This window comes from Lissotriton vulgaris, chromosome 8 (genome assembly GCF_964263255.1).
Source record: "Lissotriton vulgaris chromosome 8, aLisVul1.2, whole genome shotgun sequence".
NCBI lineage: Eukaryota > Metazoa > Chordata > Amphibia > Caudata > Salamandridae > Lissotriton > Lissotriton vulgaris.
Genome location: NC_141696.1, coordinates 1,535,407,691 through 1,535,432,723, shown reverse-complemented (window position 1 = coordinate 1,535,432,723; position 25,033 = coordinate 1,535,407,691). Strand labels below are relative to the sequence as shown.

General features: G+C 46.7%; 1 protein-coding gene across 4 annotated transcripts in view; it reads right to left on the bottom strand.

Annotated features, from left to right (window-relative positions):
- Nucleotides 1-12,423: 12,423 nt before the first annotated feature.
- The window catches only part of LOC147700305 (uncharacterized), a 238,325-nt gene continuing 225,715 nt past the window's right edge, over nt 12,424-25,033 (bottom strand). For all 4 annotated transcript variants that reach the window (XM_086935674.1, XM_086935677.1, XM_086935676.1 and 1 more), the window contains one exon: nt 12,424-13,820. In XM_086935674.1, coding sequence (XP_086791800.1) covers nt 12,907-13,820 — 914 coding nt within the window. In that variant the 3' untranslated portion in view covers nt 12,424-12,906. The remainder of the gene's footprint in view (nt 13,821-25,033) is intronic.

Sequence of the window (25,033 nt, the reverse complement as noted above, 5' to 3'; positions counted from 1 at the left end):
CCGGGTGTGATAATGCTCTGCTTTGGCCAGACGAACTGATTTATAATATTCTCTCTGTGCTGTTTTATATTGTATTTTAATATCTGCACAGAGATTCTGGCGCCAAGCTCTCTCAAGTTTCTTACAAGCCGTTTTCATGGCCTGCAATTCTTGGCTAAACCAAGGAGCAGTTTTCTTAGGCCTCCTGGCATTGGACAGGGTGCGACTTGGGGCTGTGATGTCCAGGGCCTTGGTGACGATATTGTTTAAATTGTCATTAGCTGCCTCACAGTCGACCCCTTTGGGAGGGCCTTCGTCATGAACAATTTGCTTAAATGAATCAAGAGAGAAGTTCTTCCATTTTCTGCGTTTGTATCGCAGGGATTGATGACGAACAATCTCCGTTCTGTCAAGCTGGATTGTGATGGGAATAATATAATGGTCCGACCAAGGTATGGGTATAGGATCAGAGGTATGCACTCCCTGCCAGTTTCCAAAAACGGGGTCTAGTAAGTGTCCTAATTGATGAGAAGGTTCTTTATTTTTTAGATCAAGCTGAACAGATTGCAATTCCATTCGGATATCATCAGCGTTTTTATCTAAATGATCTTCGAAATGAGCATTGAGATCTCCTAGCACTAACAGTCTGGATTTCCTCAGTGCTAGATGAGTGACCGCTTCCATTAGGGTCGATGTGAACTCATATAGTGTACCTGGTGGTCGGTATATCAAAATGCCAGAGATCGAATGATTGGGGCCAGTGTTAATTGTGAAGGTGCCGGCTTCACTGTGATCAACCTGAGTGTGTACTAGGGAACAGACTAGAGGAGCTTTCGTGGCTATGGCGATGCCGCCTCCTCTGCCGTCCTTCCTGTCCAGTCTAGATAGGGAATAGCCGTTGGGCATGGCCTGGATAATATCCGGGTCCGAGTAATCATCTAGCCAGGTTTCAGTTAGGAAAAGGATATTAAGATTTTTGTGCTTGTCCTCCTGCCGCTTCTAATGTTTCCTCCTCCCCTGAGGAGTCAACTTTGTCTGAATCTATTTCTGGTTCTGGCTGTCTTCTTTCATGTATCTTTATTACTGCCTTTCTGATCCTTCGGTACATGTTTTCTATACAAGCCTGTTTATCATGATTCCCGTCTGCTATATTCTGACCCCATCTATGAAGTGCTTTTATTTCTTCCGGGTCTGCACCCGGCCTATCTATTTCTCTTATTAGGCAGTTTATAAAAAACCGTAATATCTTGCCTTGAGTATCAGCTTTTTGGTAAGCCATGGCCTCGCCAATACTTTCAGGGCCTACCCCTGTTTGAACAAAATGATATATTCTATCTAGATGATCGACCATTCCAGGTAGTGTCAATAAAAAGTTTGTAACTCGTCGCAATCGTATTGATGCGAGCATCATTCTGTCGTCATTCTTTTTTCCAGGTACTGGATCATATCTACAGTCTGCTAGACGTTCTTTATATATGTCAAAATCGGCTGATTGAGGTGTACGTTGCTGTGCTAGATCCCTATAAGTCCATCGATGTGCTTGTGGTGGTGTTTGAAAACCTGACGCGCCTCCTGAGGCGCCGGATCCGAAAGGATTCGTTGGGTGTAAAGTAGGTGCCGGAAGAGGTGGAAGAACGGGCGGAAGGGTTGGAACGGGAGGAGGAGTAGCTTGTCGCGGAGGTGGGGGTTGAGTATCTCGGGGTCGAGCGCCGCCAGTAGTATCTCGGGCCTTGCGGTGTGGTATTAACATATTCGGGGGCTACATCGTCTAGATAGGAAGAAAGGAAAATGTCTTTTGCGGTTTTATGATGCATTTTAGTCGGGAGCAATGGAGGTGGCAGATCTTTTGGTACTTCCGGGGTGGCCTTAGGTAAACCCTCGGCCAGTAGAGGATACATACCATTCATAAGGGTATTTCGTTGTCTATCTACTTGTTCTGTTTTTACTCGGATACCTTCCTCAACTAATACGTTTTCTCGGGCCTTGTCTGAATCCTCTCTACTTTTCTCTTCCTTTCTGAGTGCTTTTTCTGTACGTCTATGCGATTCTTTACGCCATAATTCAATGGCATCTTTCTGTGATTGTCTGGCTTTCTTTTTCCATAATGCTTCTTCTACTCTCACGATGCAATCTGCATCCCATGTCCCAGCAGCGGGCCATCTCTGATTCTCTGCTAGATCCTTGGTGTAGTCCACCCATAAATCAAGATATAAAACGGCGTCTAGGCCATGTTTGTGGTACATAAAGTACCCTGGAGTGTCCCTAGGTGGAATGGGAACGGCTTCCTCGAGTATCCCTTTTCTAGTTTTTATCTGTCTTAATTTGGAGAATAACGGCATTTTAAAAATCTGGCTACTTGATCCTTACTTAGATATGAACACAATAATCACAATAATGAAGATCGAACAATCACTCATACCACGACATTTTAAAAACACATTAAAACATTTTAAAAACGAAACAACAATAATTAGAATAAAACTAGCTACCTACATGATACTGGATGTACTGCTAAACAGTACAGATACACCGCTAAAACAGTGCAGACAGGATATACTGCTAAACAGTACAGATACACTGCTAAACAGTGCAGACCAGGTCTGTGTACCCAAACCCGTCTTGACCGGCACAAATTAATGCGCACGTCTAGCTGCGTCCCCAGCAATGGTACTCACCGGGAAGCACGGAACGGAAGGCCTCGGAAACTCTGGACTGGACCGGACTGGATTCGTGACGTAGACACTTCGGAACTTCGGAACCTGGTGGGCCTCTGTATACCTCGGATCTTGCTCTCTCAGCTAGGCTCTGGTCGGGATCCTCCGCACTCCTCACCGCCTCGTCTGGGTGTTGATCGCAGCCTCAGTCACCTCCGTTGGCCCGAGGGAGGTACAGGAAATCCTGCGGGTACGCGTAGTTGTCCATCCGGCTGTGGCAGGGGGCTAGGCCTGCAACGCACCTCCGGCGCGTGGGGTGGGGGAGGGGTACCTATTCGGGCGCCAATTATGTGGTAAATTTAAATTACCTATACTTAATTTATGCGGTAAAGTTCAATAAGAATAACTCAGTCAAAAAGAAGAGGCAAAATCCGTGATATTTGAGGTTTTAAAAGGGGTTTTATTCCTTAAAAAGGAATTGGTATTGGTTCGAACCAAGGTTGCTTCACCATTCCGTCACCACGAAGGTTCGGGAAGGGACAGACAGACAATACTTTATTGACAGTTAATCATATATATAGTCAATGCATTACAGTAAAGGCAGATGCAGAAGGCGTAACAGCTGAAAGGAGAGATAAGAGTACACATACGTAATGAAAAGGCGTTACAATAGGCGTGCATGAAGGCGTGTACTAGAAACGTCATTAAGAAGATGTCACAAGTGGGTGGATCCATAAGAGAATCCTGCAGTGTCAGCAGAAATATATGGCAGAGATGCGCGCGCAGGCAGCATGACGTGTGATTGACGTGTAACTGGAGGGTGAAGGGGACTTGACATTTAGCCCTACATGAGGAGACAGAAGTCTGGGATGTCAGATCAACCTAATCCCAAATCGTATCTAATATCTTATGTTTAAGGAACTGTATTATCTGAAAGGAAAGGTCTCTCGGGCAGAGGCTATTCTATACTGACTGCTAGTGCGTGTATAAGCGTCTACGTGTCTGCATGAGATGCGAGGGGGCATGGGCCTACCATGGTAACAGGAGCTATGAATTACTTGCACGGAGACAGTGAGGCCGGGCCCTTTGCTCTGCAGCTGGAAGGATGTTTACTTAAACTACTAGACAGGAATGTATTTTTCGAGGAGCGGAGCAGATAACTTGAAGGCTGAATACAGTCTTGGCAGGCAACAGGCTGAGCCAAGCACCGTTAGCCGCGCAGGGAGTAAGGCAGAGGTCACGGATACAGATGCAGGCCCAGGCTGAAACATTCAGAGGCAGAAGGCAGGAAAAGGCTCGATGGCAGAATTCAGGGCCTACTTGGCCAGAACTGAAAACGTGTAAAGTACACCACATAAAGACGTTGGCAAGGCATACTTAGGAACGGAATATTCGACCCATTCATGGTGGATCTGAAAGAGGACATGTTAACGTTGGACGCAAATGTATTTGCGTCTTCATAGCGAGAAGTGGAGGGAACATACATGTACTTGTAGCGCGTACACGGAGTCGTTGGGGTCTAAGATAGGGGACACAATTGATCATAAAATTCATATTTCCTCAGTTCTTCAGAACCGCCTTGTCCTTGACGTCATCTTGGCCGATAGGGGCGGAGCTTGTAGAGTCATCGGATCCAGTTGTTGCGTGTTTATTCCTAATAACGCACCATCAGTATACAAAGCTATAACCAGGCTTCACGAAATAGCCCATCAGATACACCAGAATCCAGGCACCTGGACTTGGTCCGGTTGGCTCTGGAGTGTAATAACAGCCTGGGGATGGAAGTTACTGTCATTCCTAGGAATCATACTGCTCATAGTATTCAGTTGTTGTCTATGCCTACAATGTGGGCCAGCGATTTGCGGCTTGTGTGCCACAGCCTGCGTTCCACATCCTAGTTCACGTTCCAGTTCCCGTATGAAAAAGGATGAGCAGATGATGTTATATGAACAGATAGATGGTCTCATGAAAATAGATATATCCTGAAGGGAACGTAGGGGACAAGGAGGGAATGAGGTAATTGAATTTTTATGGTCAAGTATGTCCCCTAACGTGTACCCCAACGTCTCCATGTACGTGCTTAAAGTACATGTAACTTCCCTCCGCGGCCGAATCTGAAGACGCAAATGCATTTGCGTCCAACGTTAACATGTCCTCTACCAGATCCACTATGAATGGATTGATAATTCAGTCTTTAACCATGCCATGCCAACATCTTTACATGGTGCACTTTTACGTTTTTCCTGGCTCTGCCGAGCTAGGCCCTGATTTCTGCCTTCGAATCGCTTCTGTCTCTGCCTCTGAAAGCTGCAGCTTGGAGATGCATCCCTGACCTCTGCCTTACTTCCTGCCAAGCGAAGCGGTGCCTGGCTCAGCCTGGCCTGCCTGCCAAAACAGTATTTTGCCTTCAAGTTATCAGTTCAGCCTCCTCGAAAACACATTCCAGTCTAGTGATATAGGTAAACATATTCCCGGCTGCAGAGCAAAGGGCCAAGCCTTCCTGTCTCCTTCATGTAATTCATTGCTCCCGTTACCATGGTAGGCCCATGGCCCCGCGCATTGCACTTAGACACGTATGCATTCAGTATAGAATAGCCTCTGCCTGAGAGACCTTTTACTTCAGATTAAACATCCTCCAAACACAAGATATCAGACATGTTATAGGGACAGGTCGATCTGACATGCCCGACTTCTGTCTCCTCTACTAGTGCTAAAGTCAAGCCCCCAGCTTTTCCCTAGTTCCACGTCACTCACACGTCATACTAATTGCGCGCGCACCCATGTCAAAGGTTTCAGCTGACTCTGCAGAATCCTCTACGCACCCACCCACTTGTGACACTTTCTGTGACGTTTCCAGCATACGCCTCCGTGTACGCCCTTGTACACGCCTTTTTGTTACGCACATGTGTTCTTATCATATTCTTTTCACTTGTCACGCCTACTGTATCCATCACCATTGTACAGTTTTACTATATATGTCATGTACTGTTAATAAATCGTTGACATCTTTTGCCATCATTTTGCCCCTCCTGAACCCTTGTATTGATGGATCTGATTTCCATGGCTCGAGCCATTTCTTTTAAAGCCCGTATGACTCAGATACCACGGACTCTGCCTCTCATTTGATTGAGCTATTCTTTTACCTGTCATTAATTATACGGAAAAATTGCAAGGTAATTATATTTACCACAGCTTGAGCAGACAATACTCGGACACATACAAGTGGGAGACAGACAACACGCAATTAAAGATAATATTTTAAAGATGGGGTAAGAGTGAGACATGTTTGCCTCAGATCAGAATGACAAATGTGAATTCTTTGCAAGCAGGTTGGTTTGCCCAGGTCCACAAGAAAGCACCTTCTCAATAGATTGGACAGGGAAATGTAAGCTCAATTTCTGCGAGTCCTGGCTTGGGCACGTCAGCACTAATATGTAGCTTTGTAGGAAATGTGTGGGGAAAAACTGTTCTGGTTCAACCAGATGTGAAACTGCTTTCAAAGAATAAAGCACAAATACTTCATCACAGCCATCAGTCCCTTCACTTAACAGCATGGTTCTTCAAGATGTATAGTTTAGCTGTCTGAAAATATTTGAAAGTGTAGACTAGTCTTGAAAGAAGCCAGAGCTCCTTCCACTATAGAGCCATGTATTCTGAAATGGAAACGCTTTGTAGCATGGGCAGAAAAATAAAAATAAAATCTGCTAGAGATTGCACCTCACCAGGTCTTACCTTACTGTTTGCTTTTAGTTCTGTCCAATTGTCTGCACTTGACTGCAATATGTAGGTTCTCTAAATAGTTTAACCATATACTCTGAAAGAGTTTTGAAAGAATTCATGAAGAGTGTATTCAAGCAATTTCTGCCTTCTCCATACTTGGCTCCAAAATGGGAACTAAACACCTTATTGGCAGTTTTTGTTCAGAATAATTTTATTGAGTTTCCAAAGAGTGACATAAAAAGACAATACATAAAAGCAAGAAATATCAATAAAACCCAATCAATTGATCAATACAAACAATAAACGAATGAAGTCGTTATTTAAACCGATTCATAAAGCACCCACTCAGCTGTTAGCCATAATTTCTCATACAAACTTCTATCAGCAGATTCCTCGCTTTTTGATTAGTGCCCATGTGTCAGACTGGATCCAGAAACTTTTCAGCTTGACCTTTGTGCATCATCAGGTGGTGCCATTTGGCTCCGTACTGTCATTGTTCGGCTGTGGCGTGCATAACCAATTTAGGTGCCACTCCTGCACCCTGCCGTCGGTTCCTATCTTTCGGGAGCTCTTCAAATCCCTGTCGTCTACCTCTGGTGCACCTTTTGGCCCTAAGGAGCAGATAGGCATCCCATCTGAAGTACCGCTAGTGGGTTACCACTGAACAGTTGAGTTCCCTCGCAGTCTGCCTTCAGGTCCTGTTTTCAACCTGCTTCTGGCACCCCTACCTATGCTGGCTCAGGGCACCTCAACAACTATGCTGACATCGAAGGAGGAGGTCCCGAAAGGTCTCTCCAACACAGTTGAAGCCTGTTGTCTTCTGTGGTTTGTTTTAAAGCTTCCCCAGAGATCAAGAGTCACCAGGTGGGGCCTCTGTAGATGTATCAGCATCATTATCACATCTGAAACTGGTGATGTCCTTCTCCCTCCTGCATTATCATCCTAATGGCTATCATCACCGCTTGAGTAACTGTCATCATCTCCTGATATATTCTGCACCTTTTTAGGAGAATTCATACTAGAATAGGCACCTACACCGTGAGGTGTGTAGGATGCACCCATTCTTCTTACCTGTATTTCCACTGCGGAGTTCTTGGTGACTGAAACTCATGATCAGTCTGTGGTGAGTATATAGGTTCTGCATTATCCTCATCAGAATTCAATTACTGAATATTTAATTCCTCTGGGTGGGTAGCGCTTCTTCACTCTTCCGATCACCGAAATAAGCTTCAATGTCATCTAAATCTGGGTCTTCTTCCTGTCCCGAACAAGCATATTTTAACAATCACTTTGGTGGCTGTATTGAGACAGGAGACGCCACCAACATCTGATCCAGAAGATACTAGTGAAACAACAGGATAACTTGTGGATTGTGAAGTACTGTCACTGTTTATTTGAAACTGGACATTCTATTTGTTTTGTTGTTGATGGTATTGTCATCAATAGGTGGTCCTCTGTCATAATCTGAGCAACTATCTTCCTAATTGACGGAGTTTCTGACGAGTGCGGTTCCTTCAATGACGGTGGTCTGTCATCCACATTAGAAGCAAGGTTGATGGTATTTTCGCCAGCAAGGTTGTTGTCGATGGTGATGTGAAGGCCAATGAAGGTTTCTTCGTCAAAGGTGCTCTTTGCACCATCCATGGGACCGTATATTTTTAAACTTTTAACAATTTCCTGGCAAGTTTTTCAGATAGCTTTGTCGTCGTCAAACATGTTGCAGAGGAACCATGTCCAGATTCAGAGGTATACTTCGAACTCTGCCAGTAACTTGTTTCACTAGGGACAACACCCTTAGTTTTATGGTTATGTTCTTTATCCCTTTTAAGCTTTGATGCAACTTCCAATGACTGACCAGTTGTCTGATCCGTAGAGGCAGGGAGAGAATCCCCTAGAGCCTGCTTGGAAGTCTTATAGGAAGACTCCTAGAAATATGATGACGTAGGTTTACCCTGATTTTTTTAAGGAACATCTCGCATCATCTTTTCCATAATAGCAAAACCCAGCCTTCATTTATGTTCCTTCAATTACTTTGTAGGAAATGTTTTACAAATATATCACTCTGCAGCCTTGTGACTCGGATGCAAGCAATATAAACACTGGATTTCAAATCATGTACAATGATGTGTACAGTATGTAAAATTCTGTTTGCATTTCCATATTACCAAGTGTATTCGTACCCTGCTGTATTAACATTGTTACCAAAGTTCCCAGTCTGACGATTGGGAATAATTCAATCATGTGAATCTACGAAAGAGCCTATGCTGTATAACAGAGCGATAAGTTCAAAGTAGGAACATACACATAAAAAGACATTTTGAGCCACCAATTAAAGTTGTGTTCTTCAGCCAGGGTGTTGGTGTAGCAACAGCTGCCCATCAAGAAGAGGGTTGCAATTACTGTTGTCCTCATGTAATTGTGTCCTAATGATTAGACTGCTAATGGAGGCAATAAAATCACTAGAGCCAGACTGATTTTTAAGAACAAACTGCATATTATTCATAGCTGCTAAGTGGCTCATCGTTTTCTGTAACACTTTTAGCCGATTCTGACGGGTTCACCAACAATGTGTTTCATTCTGGGACTTGATACCAGTTTTACCTTCAGAACTATGTTTAAAAATCTCAGCACGCAGAGTTGAGTTGCCAAACATGCCTGTCATGTGTGACACCTTCAATCAACTCTTGCTTTTTATATTGAATGTTTGGAATTTTAAGCCCATTCGATCCTAATGCTAAACAAAACTACAAGTCCCACAATGCACCACACTGTTCTGCTGCTGCTCTATGGGCTGGAAGCGTTTCATATGGTAAACTAGTAACCCTAGACTGCGGCCTGAGTGCATTACCCCCTTGTCCTTATCTGCTCCCTGAAAGCCCAGCACTAACCTTCAATAAGTTAGCCGCAGCATCAAGTGATTGACTAGCAGGAAAGTATGCCATATCAATCAAATGACTAATTCGCTTGCTAAGAGATCTCAAGTTGTACCATGCTATGTATAAGCAGCTTTTTCTCACCTTCTGAAACCAGCAGTTTTGCTTGTTTAGTGCCCGTTCAAGGCTACCATTGACATATTGAAAAAACATGACTTTTTAAACCTCTCACACGCGACATGTCACTTACTTACTCAGTTCTCTGAGTACATAGAGGGGGATAGTTGTTGGTAGGATGGGTCATCTCTAATTTTATGAGGGGGAGAGTCTCATCTACCACTCCTGAACATCACAAAGACACTGCCCCAGCACATTCACAAAAGATTTCACACATCTTTTGTGCCCCTAGACAAGTTGGGGCTGGGGCAGCGAGCTAGGATTTTCAAGACACCTCTGTCCTCACCACATCTTCAACAAATCAGACTCCGTCATAGCACCGCACCTCCGAGACGTCATCAACTGCTCATTCAACTCCGCCACCTTCCCGGAAAGCTGGAAACACGCTGAACTCACCGCCCTTCTGAAAAAACCCACAGCGGACCCCACCGAACTCAAAAATTATCGCCCCATATCGCTCCTTCCTTTCCCAGCCAAAGTCATCGAGAAAGCTGTCAACAACCAACTCTCCGCTTTCCTAGAAGCCAACAAATCCCTCGACTCCTCACAATCTGGCTTCCGAGCAAAACACAGCACTGAGACCGCCCTCATCGCAGCAACAGATGACATTCGAACTCTACTGGACAATGGAGACACAGTCGCCCTCATCCTCCTCGACCTCTCTGCAGCCTTCGACACAGTCTGCCACAGCACCCTTTTACAACGCCTCAGAAACATCGGAATACAAGGAAAAGCACTTGAATGGATCACCTCGTTCCTCACCGGAAGAACCCAGAGAGTCCGCCTTCCACCATTCAAGTCCGAGGCCACTGAAGTCATCTGTGGCGTACCACAAGGATCCTCACTCAGTCCCACCCTCTTCAACGTATACATGAGCCCCCTTGCGGCCATCGCTCGCCAACACAACCTCAACATCATCTCCTACACGGATGACACTCAACTGATCCTTTCTCTCACCAATGACCCCAGCACCGCCAAAACCAACCTACACGAAGGAATGAAAGAAGTTGCCGAATGGATGAAACAAAGCCGTGAAACTGAACTCAGATAAAACAGAAGTCCTCATCTTAGGCTCATCCCCCTCTGCATGGGACGACTCTTGGTGGCCGGAAGCCCTTGGAAAAGCACCCATCCCGACAAACCACGCACGGAACCTAGGCGTTATCCTGGATTCTTCACTCTCAATGAACAGACAAGTCAACGCCGTATCCTCATCCTGCTTCAACATTCTTCGCATGCTCAAAAAAACATTTCGCTGGATCCCCACCGAAACCAGAAAAACAGTCACCCATGCTCAGGTCACGAGCCGACTGGACTACGGTAACACCCTCTACGCAGGTACTACCGCTAAACTCCAGAAGAAACTCCAACGAATCCAAAACGCCTCAGCCAGGATCATATTAGACATCCGGCGTAACGAACACATCTCTGGCCACCTGAAAGACCTCCACTGGCTACCGGTCAATAAGAGGATCACTTTCCGACTACTAACCCACGCACACAAATCACTCTACGACATCGGACCAGAATGCCTCAACTCACGACTGTCCTTCTACACCCCCTCCCGCCAACTACGTTCTTCCAGCCAAGCCCTCGCCACTGTACCCCGCATCAACAAGACCACCATGGGAGGCAGATCCTTCTCATACCTGGCAGCTAAAACATGGAACTCACTCCCCACCTACCTTCGCCTTACCCAGAACCACCTAGCATTTAGAAAGCAACTTAAAACGTGGATATTTGACAAATAATCCTCCTCTCCCCCCTAAGCGCCTTGAGACCCTCTGGGTATGTAGTGCGCTATATAAATTATCTGACTTGACTTGACTTGAATGTAGAAGCTTCTCTCAATTCAAGTGGGCACCAGGTAAAATAGAGGACCATCAGATCCAACTATTCAGTACACTTCTGGACCTGTGGAAGATGCAGAAGAAAGACTGCTGTACTGCTCTGCTGCAAGGACTACACCTAGCATTCAGAAAGCAACTTAAAACTTGGATATTCGACAAGTAATTCCCCACCCTTCTTCAAGCGCCTTGAGACCCTCCGGGTATGTAGGGCGCTATATAAATCTTTTGCCTTGACTTGACTGTGCTGCACGAGTGAGAAGGACTGAACCTGCATCTTGTACCCAGGACCACCAGTGACTACAAGGTCTAGTTGGCTGAACTCCTGATCAGAGCCTCGGGAACAAAAAAAGTACCAAGCATCTCAAACCCTGCACCTTGACTCTGCCCTTCCAGTCCTGGACCCTTGGAAGTGGGGCTAAAGGTGCTCTGCCAGCCCAGCTTTAGTCTCTATCAGAACCAATGCAGCGTGACGCAAATCCAACACAGTGGCCTACCGGAACGGATAAAGCGTGCCACAGTATCGATTCAAGCCAGCACTACAGCCCTCACAGTTCATCAGAACCGTGCTGAGTGACGGATTCTGCATGTGGACTTCGCAACTCTTCAGGACTGCTGCTGCGTGGCGCAATACTCCACAACCAGGATTTAAGGTACATTTCTAAACTGGACTACCATGGTCCCTGTATCTGGCCTCCTCTATCAGGGTCGGCCTGAGCTTGTGACTTTGTCCGGGTCCGGTTTGACCAGTTAACCACAGTTGGCGCTTTGTGCTTTTAAGCACTATTTTTAACTATACCTTTAAAATTGCATATCTCTGGCTCTACTAATTGGAGTTTTGTCAATTTGGTATCACACAATTTATTACATTTTACTCTATTTTTCTAAATTGGTGGGGGATTTTTTTGTTGTTGTATTTTCACTTTTGTTCGGTTTGAAGTGCTGCATAAATACTTTACACATTGCCTTTAAAAAGCCTGACTGCTTTTGTGCCAAGCTAACAGAGGGTTTATCACAGGTACATTGGGGTTTGCTTAAGTTTCACTCTGACAATGGATTTTGGTTGCTACTTGAGTAGGGGCCCACCCCCACCCCCAACCCGTAACCCAATTTCCTAATGTTCCATAAAGTACCCACTTGAGATCTGGCATCTATTAGCCTACAACACACTTCATCAACATTTGCATTTTATTAATATTTGCACTTTATTACATCAATCCAAATGTGTCTTTGGAAGGGGATAGTAGGTTCATTTTAATAATAAAACGTATGCATACAGTTGATCTGTTTTACAATAGAATTAATGTGTAAAAATGAAAAAATATTTAAACATGTACTGCATTTCCAATGTTATATTCCCGTGTGCATGTAAAGGTTTTAATTAACTAAAGACTATTTAAATAAATGTACACCTGTGTGTCACTTTCCTGTGAAGTAATTTGTGATGGAGAGAAATTCTCTTTGTGTAAACATCTTCTCATGTGTACTGCAGTTCTAGAATGAATGTGTGGATTCCTTGACGTATTTTAAGAGCTGACTTTTGAGAAAAAGCTTTTGCCTCACAATCTGTGCAGCGATAAGGCCACATGCCTGTTTGTCATTTGGTGCTATAGAAAACATGACTTTGGAGTAAAGTTCTTCTCACGCACAATGCATTTAAAGGGGTTCTACGTCTGTATGAGTTTGTTGATGGTGTTGAAGATTTGACATGGAATCAAATGTCTGATCACACTCAGTGTAGTGACCGGGCCTCTCTCCTGTGTGCATTCTTTGGTGGACTTTAAGAGTTTGCTTGAGATTAAAGCTTTTCTCACATTCCATGCATTTATAGGGTCTCTCTCCTGTGTGTGTTCTTTGATGCCGTTTAAGATTTGACATAGTTACAAAGCTTTTCTCACACTTGGTGCAATGATAGGCCATCTCTCCTGTGTGTTTTCTTTGATGGTCTTTAAGGTCAAACATGCGTATAAAGCTTTTCTCACACTCTGTGCAATGATAAGGTCTCTCTCCTGTATGTGTTCTTTGATGATAACGAAGATGTGACTTTTGAGTAAAGCTTTTCTCACACTCTTTGCAATGATAGGGTTTCTCGCCTGTGTGTATTCGTTGATGTTCTAGAAGATTTTGCCTGAGAGCAAAGCTTTTCTCACATTCAGTGCAGTGATAGGGCCTTTCTCCTGTGTGTATTCTCTGATGATAACGAAGATGTAACTTTCGAGTAAAGCTTTTATCACAGTTAGTGCAGTGATGTGGACCTCCTACACTATGTGTTTCATGGTTTTGATTTTCACTTTTCTCAGAATCCTTACAATGAGAGGGCTTCACTCGAGTATGTAACCTTTGGTCCTTTAGAAGACTTGCGTTTTCAGAAAAGCTACGTTCAGACTTGGTGCAGAGGTAGGATCTCAGTTCTTGATGAATTCTTTGATGAGCCACAAGGAGTGCCTTCTTGTGAAATATTCCTGCACACTCAGTGCAAGCAAAGCATCCCTCAGTACTGTGCATTCCTTGAAGTTTTTTTATTGAGCACGTGAGGGACTCGCTCATATGTCCAGTCTCTGATTCGTGCACTGAAGAATAAAAAGAAAAGTTAAAAATGTTTAAAGAAAAACATTTTTTTTTTTAAACAAGACAGCAGGGTAATGTTACAACAGCAACTGGAGCAAAGGAAGAGGACAATGCTATAGGACAGAGATCTGATGCTGCCCTTTACTCTACTAATCAATACCCCATCACTTCCTTAGTACCCACCATCACAAAAAAGCACCTACAATTCCTCACATTGGCTCAGGAAATTGAACCAACATGCCCATGTTCAACTTTATCAGATCAGCTTAGTGATTTTCCACCAATGGACTCAATAATGTAGGAGGTACTCCAGACTCCGAGACGCTTGGTAGGAGAGCACAGGCTCTGCAGGGCAAAAAGGTGTCCTCACCAATAGTCAAGCATGGTGACTAACCCCATCATGCTAGTCTCTGGCCAGACTGGCACTTCCTGGCAGTAGCTTTTTACTATTTATGATATTACCCTTTACCTATTCTTCTGGAAAGAAAATGCCCAACTAGACCTTTCTTTGTAGAATCAATGTTGGTTTCACTTGTCCATAGGAAACCAGTAGACTGTGTGGCATGTGAATAGCATTGTACAAATTGTGATTCTACTGAGGTTGCCCAAATCCTACTGTGGATGTGACACGTATGAGTAGACTTTCCTATTTTCAGTTTATATTGATAATGAATTATGGTGGGTATTTTACAGTTTTTTCCAATGTTTTCAAAAATGGTAAAAATAATTGGTTATTAATGTTAATTATTTTTTGATCCATACATAATTATTGGCATGGTGCTTTTCTATTGCTAATAAAGACATACGGTCACCGTTACTTCCTTCCCTCATTTATCCATATTATCAATTATTCCTACATACTTTCCTTCTTTGTAGCTTTCATCAAATTTGATCTTTTAAGTAACTTTTAATTATTTCTCTCAGCTCTCTGGTGGTCTACTTTCCACTACCTCTTCCCAGCAGTCCAGTCCCACTCCATGTCGAGGATATGCATTAATGGAGATATGTTTGCACTCCTTCAGATGTGATTGTAGCAGATAAAATGTTAATGGTGGGAATTTCACACTGATGTTCTGCTGTGTACTTGAGACAAATGGAAAACATTTGCTAAATTAGGTCTTTCTACTTGGAGGGAATATATATATATACGAATACAGTGTTGGGGGCGATGTGAACAGTCCCTTTCAACTCACCTGTAACACGCACGGATCTATTTTCCTGAAAGTCCACCCCCACGCCACCGACCTGGTCATTGCCGAGACTGTGCATGCTGGGACATGCAGTTCCGAGGACTGAATATGGAGCTGCACAGGTGAGCCTACAGCTTTAGGGGGAGGAGCAAGTGTGCCGTTTAGTATTTCACGCAGGAGGAGGTTGATTCGAAAAGGACACAGAACTGGGCGCTGAAGAAGGTCTAACGACCGAAATGCATTCGCCGCTGCTGGCATTCTCCTCAATAAAGTCAGCTGTTCCATCAGAACTCCCCTCCGGCCTCTGTCTTCTTTTTTTGGAAAGGAGAAATCTTGTTATGTTTTCTGCACCAGCCAGAGGTGCAGCACGGAAGGCCCCTGCCAAACAAAGAGACTCGACCCTATAACTGGCGACCCGCTGTTCCAGCGTTTTCCAAGTTGAGGGATCAACAAGGGTCGGAGACCGCCAGGAACGTGGTGCAGGAATTCGAGGAAGGGGGTATTTTATCTCCTAAAGCAAAAACGCCTCGCATTTGGCAGCTGACTCGCAGTTTCTGCATTAGGGAAATGGCCATGGCAGGAGTGAGGGGACAAAGAGGAACGACTACAGTGTTGGGGGCGATGTGAACAGTCCCTTTCAACTCACCTGTAACACGCACGGATCTATTTTCCTGAAAGTCCACCCCCACGCCACCGACCTGGTCATTGCCGAGACTGTGCATGCTGGGACATGCAGTTCCGAGGACTGAACATGGAGCTGCACAGGTGAGCCTACAGCTTTAGGGGGAGGAGCAAGTTTGCCGTTTAGTATTTCACGCAGGAGGAGGTTGATTCGAAAAGGACACAGAACTGGGCGCTGAAGAAGGTCTAACGACCGAAATGCATTCGCCGCTGCTGGCATTCTCCTCAATAAAGTCAGCTGTTCCATCAGAACTCCCCTCCGGCCTCTGTCTTCTTTTTTTGGAAAGGAGAAATCTTGTTATGTTTTCTGCGCCAGCCAGAGGTGCAGCACGGAAGGCCCCTGCCAAACAAAGAGACTCGACCCTATAACTGGCGACCCGCTGTTCCAGCGTTTTCCAAGTTGAGGGATCAACAAGGGTCGGAGACCGCCAGGAACGTGGTGCAGGAATTCGAGGAAGGGGGTATTTTATCTCCTAAAGCAAAAACGCCTCGCATTTGGCAGTTGACTCGCAGTTTCTGCATTAGGGAAATGGCCATGGCAGGAGTGAGGGGACAAAGAGGAACGACTACAGTGTTGGGGGCGATGTGAACAGTCCCTTTCAACTTACCTGTAACACGCACGGATCTATTTCCCTGAAAGTCCACCCCCACGCCACCGACCTGGTCATTGCCGAGACTGTGCATGCTGGGACATGCAGTTCCGAGGACTGAATATGGAGCTGCACAGGTGAGCCTACAGCTTTAGGGGGAGGAGCAAGTGTGCCGTTTAGTATTTCACACAGGAGGAGGTTGATTCGAAAGGGACACAGAACTGGGCGCTGAAGAAGGTCTAACGACCGAAATGCATTCGCCGCTGCTGGCATTCTCCTCAATAAAGTCAGCTGTTCCATCAGAACTCCCCTCCGGCCTCTGTCTTCTTTTTTTGGAAAGGAGAAATCTTGTTATATATATATATATATATATATATATATATATATGAAACAGCAATCTCCTTTCAAATGAAAAGAAGCAGAAAACTCAGCGGGGGTGAAAGGCAGCTCCATTTTAATAACAATTCAAAGGCGAAAGGATATATATTAACTGAAAAAACCAAGACCTGAGCCAACTATAACTTGCGCCCCTGCAATGCACGTCTTATGACCGCACATATTACATCACTCATGACATGGTCAGTGACATCACTGATGACAACTCAAATGACATCACGCATGAATGACATCATCCACAGAACAACTCACACACCCACTCATACCCCTATACATACCCCTATACATCCTCCCATACATGCACTCAAATATTCATACAGCTACTCATATAGACAGTCACTCACCCATATCGCCACCTACTCACCCATACATCTACTCACACACCCACTCACTCACCCATACAGCTTCTAACTCACACACCTACACAACCAGTTACATACACATCCATACAAGTACTCACACATCCGCCACTCACTCATGACTCCATCTCCAATACAGTTACTCACACGCCAAATCACTTAACTAAACATCCACTCAAACAGCCACTCTCTCACCAATATGGCCACTTACACATCCAGTCACTCACTCATCCAGACATTCAGACACCTATTCACTCTTAGTCACTCATACAAGACACCCACCACCTTACCAATACAAGCACTCACACAACCAATCAATTAACCAAACACCCACTCAAACAGCCACTCAGTCACCCAGACAGACATTCACACAGCCAGTCAACCATACAGCCACTCAAGACCCATACAGCTACTCATACACACTCCCTCACCAGTACAGACACTCACACCCCAATGCAGCCAGTCACACAGCCACTCACACACCCATACAAATACTGACACACACATTTACCCATACAGGTACTCACACACCCACTTATTCAACCAGCCACTCAGACATCTACTCACACACGGATACATACATCCAATCACATACCATATGTTAGAAATAATATCACTTATTAGTAGTACAGAAAGTGTAGTAATATAACGTTTGTAGTAACTTGGTACATATGTTTAACTCTCAAACATTTAGAAAACACTCACAATCACCAGATGAGGTCATCATTGATTTAATGAGTGATATAATTTATGAGGTCATAAGCAGTGCATTGCGGGGGCATAAGTTATAGTTAGCTCAGATTACTATAAATGCTGAATTTCACTGGTTTTGTGCAGGTGAAATCTAAGCCTAACTATAACGTCCTTGTAACCTTTATTTTTTTTGTGAATTTCTAAGGTTTTTTTCAAATTCTATTTCCCAACTATAACGTCCCTGAACCTTACTTTTTTTCCCAGTGAATTTTGAAAGGTTTTTTTAACGTTAAGAAAGATGCCCAACGTAATGCACAATGGGAGGGGTGGGTTGACAGGCCCAGGTATTGTGCTGACCCTAACTAAGCTTGCTGCTCCTTCCCCCACCTCCTCCTTGCCATCCACTGTCCAAGCCCATGACCCTGCTCCCTCATTACAGCTGCGTGTGGCCAAAGTTCTGTTTCTGCCCTTCCTGCCTGCCCTAAACAGTTAGCTTGCTGCCCCCATCCACCCTTCCGTACCTTCTGTTGTTCGAGTTCATGCCCCAGCCCTCTCCATCCTGCCGTGCATGGTCCGATGTGCTGCTACTGAGCTACATTTAGCTTGATGTCCCTGTCCACTCCTCCTGCCTCCCGTTGCCCCATTCTCTGCCCCATCGTTGCCCACCTGCTTAGCCTCTGCCCTTACCTTGCCACCCTTCTCCTTCCCCCTGCCCTCCGATGTCTGTGAGCATATCCCCGCTCCCTCCTTTTTGCCCCCCATATTTTATGGACCTGCCAGCCTCTTATCTACTCTGTTCTGTTGAGCTGCCTATGCCCCTCCCACCTGCCTAGCATGGTCAGATGGCTGCTGCTTATCTCTGCCCTGCCAGTCTCACTTCCATGCCCCTACTCCCTACCTCCATGGTCCATTTTGCTGTCACTCCCTTCTGCCCTCCATGTTGTGCTGCATCTGCTCCTCCTGCATGCCTTGCTTGGTCTGTTATGAAGCCCCTCCCCCTGCCCTCTTTTGTCTGTGTCCAGCCCCTACACCCTCCTTTCTGTCCTCCTTGGTCCTTTGTACATGCCTCTTGCCCACCATGCCGCGTTCCTGCCACTAACCCTCCTACTTGCCGTGCATGGTCTTCTGTGCTGCCACAGCCCCTCCTACCTGCCCTGTGTGGTCAACTTGCTGCCCGTGAACCCCTTCCGCCTTCCCTCCATTTGCTGTGTTTATGTCAATATAGTCTCACTATAGGCCTCCATGGATTATTGTGCTTCAATTGCCCATCCCAGTGCTCATGCCACCTGCCCTACATGGTCAGTTTGCTGCTTCTGCCCTGCCCTCTTGGCTCCTGCCATCCATTTTCCATGTGCATATCCCTATACCCTCCCTCCTACTTTGTCTGGTCCGTTGTCGTGCCCCTGCCCGTTACCTCCTGCCTTTCATGGTCCGTTATGCTTCAACTGTCCCTGCTGTCTCTCCGGTATGGTCAGCTTGCTGCCCTCATCTCTATCACTTCTGCTCGAGATGGTCCATGTTCATGGCCCTGTCCCCTCCCTATTGCTTTCCATGGTCCATTGTGCTGCACTGCAATCCTACTTGCCCTTTGTGGTGTATTGTGCTGTGGCAATCCATAACGCCTGCCCTGTAAGGTAAGTGTGGTTCCCTAGCGCATCTCCCTCCTACCCTCTGTTACCTGAGTTCATGTCCCTACCCCATTCCTCCTGCCCTCCGTGATCCAATGTACTTTACTTACCAACATTTTATAGGGAGATTTTCTTTGAGGGGGGAGGGGGGGACTGGGGAATTGATTTTCCCCAATGACTTACATTGAAAAAGGGGAGATTTTAGGCAGGAGACAGATATAATAAAGCCCTTTTGGGCTTAAAAACATAAGGAGTCTCCTGCCTGAATCAGCTTTGTTGGCATGTATGCAACTCTCCCTTTTGCCCTCAATGGTCTTTTATACTGCCACAGCCTCTCTTGCATGTACGGCATTGTTGGTTTGCTGCCCCTGCCCCCAATTCCCCTGCTGTGGTTGGTTTACTGCCCGTCTTCTTTCCCCTGCCCTACATTGTCAGTTGTGCTGCCACTGCCCCTCCCGCCTGCCCAGTGTGATCAACTTGTTGCCACCGCACCCTCTCCCATGAGAGGATCTTATTCACATAGAAACAACTAAAATGAGGACATATTTTCTGAGTTCTCAAATAGAGATTAAGCACTTTTAAATAAAGTGTTACCTTTGTTTTTGTATCCAGTTGATCACTTGATTATAAGTTACACTTAAGGGAGAGGATGTGGCGTTATAGCCAGAGCTGCAGACTTTGCAACTGGGGAACCAGGTTCGAGTGTTGGTGTCAGCTCAACATCCTGTGATTCTGGGCAAATGACTTAATCTCCCCATGCCTAAAACCCAAAATGAATGTATCCTTGTGTAATGTAACTGATGGTCATGTAAAGCACTTCAATACCTTCTAGTCAAGTCTGCGCTATATAAAACTGCAAACAAAAAAAAAGTGCTTTGCACACTTCTTTTTTTTTTTTAAAACAATTTTTATTGCAGATGCTCAGACATGAAAAGGGTGACAGCGGTAGCATTATTCAGGCAAGACAAATACATTCAGAATACACTTCTTAGAACCCCCAACGCCATAACACTACATAGTCCATAGATCAGTCCGACCGAGACTTCGGGTCTCTCTCGGTGCATCCCCGCCTCAGTATAATCAGTGGGCATATTAATCAGCTGGGCATCCACTTTTTTATTTTGTTGAACTCCCCCACCCCCCCCCCCCTCCTCCCCAACAAGTTCAGATGGGAGTGCAAAGTTGGTATAACAACCGCTCAGTCAAGGTCTAACATCATAATCACAGTTGGGGCACATATAGTTCTCGCCGTCCCCTTCTCCCCCCCGCCCCCTTCCTGGTAAGCCAATGGCCGGCAAAGTCTTTAAGCATGCATAGCGTCATTGATGAGCAATGTCTATTCCTAGCGTGGCCTTCCCGCTTATCTCCCTCCTCCTCCTGTCCCAGGTCCCCTCACGGGCCCCCCATCCCAAGTCCACCATCCAGCCCATGGTAGTGCCTCCATTTTGACCAAACCCTTTTAAACTTATTCGGGCATCCCCTTGATTTGTACGTCACTCGCTCTGCCACCATGTAGAGGTCTAGTCCCCTTCTCCATTCATCTATAGTGGGTATCGTCTCCGCCCCCCAATATTTGGCAATGTCACGTTTTGCCACCACTAGGGCTAATGTCAGGAACGTCAGTAAAGGGCGGGGAAGGTCAACATCATTGGTCATTCCCAGTAGGGCCAGCTTGGGCTCCTGGTCGAGCGACACGGACAGGACCTCCCGCAGTTCGGTGAAAACAAGTGTCCAGTAGGATTGTATTTTCACGCAAGTCCACAGTACGTGGAAGAAATCTCATCTCTCTTGATGGCATCTCAGGCACCTATCGTCCGGTGTCTTCCCCATTTTGAACAGCCGCACTCGATCAAAGTACGTCCTGTGTAGCACGTTATGTTGGATCAGGCGTAGCCGAGATTTGATGGCCACCTCCCTCGGTGCTTAAGGATTAAGTCCCAGTCAATGTCTTCCAGGGTCCCCACCTCTCGCTCCCAAGTGGCCCTAAGCTTCGCCAGGTCCCCCAGCATGTTGTTTGTGAGGGTTTTGTAGGTGAGTGACACAGTCTTGTGGGGTATCTGTTCCTGCAGCAGTCTGCCTTCCAGGGGCGCATATTCCGGCAGGCTCTCAAGAGTCAGAGCCTGCGCCCTCCATGCGTGGCGCAGTTGAACATATTTAAAAAACTGCGAGCGATGGAGCCCATATTCCGCCCTTAAGGTGGCGTAGGATTTTAGCTCCCCTCTGGCGATGACATCGCCCACCGTGGAAATCCCAATGTCATCCCACTGCTTAAATCCCGTAAGTTTGTGGAGTTCAGAGAGCCACGTGCAGTGCCAGAGTGGGGTCTGCCGGGTGGGTTTCTTATCCCATCCCGTACGCCTCGTCGCCAGTTTCCAAGCCCGGAGAGTAATATGCGTGGCTGGGAGTAAGGACCGGCTCGCCGCACCACCGTATAAGTATGAAAGCATAGGATGTGGGGCCAATTTGGCACGTTCCAACGCATATGTTGGGTGGTCCCCGGGGGCGTGGAGCCAGTCGTTAATGGGGGACAAGTGCTCCGCCCAATAGTACGCTTCAAGGTTTGGCAGCGAGATACCCCCACTGTACTGGTGGCGTTGCAGGGTGGTCAGTGCTATTCTTGGCGGTTTACCCAGCCAAATGAAAGATCTGAGGTCGGCGTGTATTCTATGGAGGAGACTGTCTGGTATCTGATAATATTCGTTCTGCAGGGCATATAAAAATTTGGGCAATACGATCATTTTATACATCGCCGCCCTACCTAGGAGCGTCAGAGGAAGTTGGCGCCACCGGGCCATATCAGCTGCGGAGTTCACAAGTATTCTCTCGACATTTCTGAGAAGTGACAGGTGCCTATCCAGCGTGATGAATACTCCTAGATCTGGAAGCCTTCTGTGGATATCACTAGCCTGTCCGGGAGGTCCCTGCCATAGCCGTCCAGCTCCCGGAACAGTTCAGGCACTGAGGTTTGCGGGTCTGTGATATATAGGAGTACATCGTCCGCATATAGGGACAGTTTCTCCTGCGGGTCGTCCGCATCTGTAAGGCGGAAGCCGGAAATCCTCTGATTTTGCCTGATTTTGGCCGCCAGTATCTCAATGGTCATCGTGAAGAGAAGCGGCGATAGGGGACACCCCTGCCTGGTGCCTCGTTGGATCAAGAATTAGCGAGAGAGCCTCCCGTTCACCCGCACTCTGGCCCGAGGGTTGGTGTATAGCAGTCGAACCCATGAGCGGTACTTAGGGCCGAGACCAAATTTTTCTAAGACAGCCTCGAGGAATGGCCAGTGTACGGAGTCGAAGGCCTTTTCCGCATCTAATGAGAGGAACCAATGGGGCGGGTCCCTATCCCCGACCTCCTGCAGCCAATTGTGCGTGCGCCGGAGATTGAATTTCGTGGCTCTATCCGGTAAGAAGCCGGTCTGGTCTAAGTGTATTAGATCAGGTAGGACCACCCGAAGGCTTCGCGCCAGGATTGTGGCTAGGATTTTCACCTCCGTATTCAATAGGGAGATGGGACGGTAGGACGCGCAGTCGTCCCGCGGTTTGCCCTCTTTGTGGATGGGAACTATGATCGCCAGGGTGAGATCATCAGGTAGGCTGCCGTCGCGGTATGCCTCAAGATAGAGGTTTTTTAGATGTGGGGCCAAGATGTCGGCCGTGCACTTAAAGAATTCCGGGGGAAAACCGTTCGGACCCGGCACCTTACCCGACTTCACTCCAGCAATGGCAGTTTTTACTTCTTCTAGGGAGATGTCGGCCTCCAAGGCGGGTAGGGCTTCAGCTTCCACCACGGGGAGGTCAACCCGTGACATATAGAGAAGTGAGTCCTCACATGAGCTCAGTTGCCTGGCCTCGTAGAAGCGGCCATAGTAAGCTGCAAATGCGTCTGCTATGTGAAGGTCTGAGCCCAACGTCTTCCCCTTCTCGTCTGCGACTGCCTCCACCCATCTCGCCACCCTCTCCTTACGGCTAAGCCAAGCTAGAAGTTTGCCAGATTTGTCCCCCACGTTGTAAAGACGATGTAACGTGGCCAAATGTTGGGTCTTTGCCTCATCCGATACCAAGTCTCGATAGCGTCGCTGGTTATCTAGCAGTGTACGTAAGGTGATTGGGTTCTTTGTACGCAGGTGATCCCTCTCTAACTCCACTATAGTACGTTCCACAGTTACTACCTCTTCCTGTACCCTCCGTCTCTCTTCCCTCAATCTAGTATTTATCCTGTCTCTCAGCACCGGTTTCATTGCTTCCCACAGAGTTACCGCCGAGTCCACCGACCCAATATTGTCAGCCAAGTAGACCCGAGCATCCGCTCGAACACCCTTGAGTGAGTATGGTCTTGTTCGCCAAGTCCCAGGCGGCGAGGCGCCATTGTGTCTCATTCTTGTGTCCAGGTCTCCCCACCAATACCAGCAGTGGCGAGTGGTCTGAGAGACCTCTAGCCAAGTATTCCGCCGTGCCCTCTATAGTCAGCTCCGGCCTAGACATAAAGACGTAGTCCAATCTGGAGAATACTTTGTGTACTGCCGAGTAGAAGGAGTAGGCCATAACATTCGGGCGGAACAGTCGCCATACATCAGTCAGCCCTATCCCCGATATCATTTGAGCCAGAGGAGTCTGAGTACGCGGGTGATTAGCTGTTCCCGATCTATCCATGTCTCTGTCCATTACATCGTTAAAATCGCCACCCACTATCTGTATGGTGTCTGAGGTGTCTAGAAGTATGGTAGCTAACATTTTTAGTGCGGTCGCCTGTAGTTTAGGTGGTGCATACACTGAGACTAGGGTGTAAGTACGTCTGCGCCAAGATCCCTGCACTCCTACACATGTACCTAGACGGTCCCCCCATGTCCGCGTGATCTGAAACAGGAAAGTGTTCTTAACTATAATAGCTACGCCCCTGGAGTCAGTGGTATATCCCGCATGACCCAATACCTTGTATCTACCCCGTGCTATGAACGCGCAGGCCGTGCCCTTCAGGTGTGTCTCTTGCAAAAAAATTATGTAGGGCCTATTCTTTTGAGGAAGTTGTTCACCAGACCCCGTTTAATTTTGTTGCCCAGGCCATTTACGTTCCACGTCAATACACTCAGTTTTTCAGTAGCCATGGGTAGAATAGTGAGGCATGTGTATCTCAGGTCGAGGAATCAGGCAGGCGGGCCATCGTCCATATAGGAAGAACCAAAGGATGTGTTAAACCCCGTGACTGCACTTCACATAACATCACATCCCCCCTCCCCCCCTCAAACAACTGAACTGCATAAACAACCCCCAAGCCCCCCACCCACACCCCACCTGTACCCCCCCGACCGTCCCTCCCGTGCAACCATTGACGGTGTGGGCCACCAGGCAGCAAGGTCTGTCGCCCACCCTGCAAACAACCCCAGCTAAGAAAAGTCTAGCTGTTCAGAGTTTAAGTCTGGTAGTGGCGCGTGTCCACCCAAAAAAACAAAGAAAAGTTACTTGCGCGCCCCATGGCAAGGACTGTTTCGGTGCATCGCCGTCCCTTCAGCTTCTCAGGAGTGGGAGTCCTGCGTGCCAGGGTCTGTAGCCTCCGCGTTGCTTGGCCCTCCCTGCTCCAAGTCTCGGATGGCAACAGCTAACGGGTGTAAGGATTGCTCCGTCTGATCTTCCAGATCTGAAACATTTGTGCCATCCTCCTGATCTGTGGCAGCTTCTGAT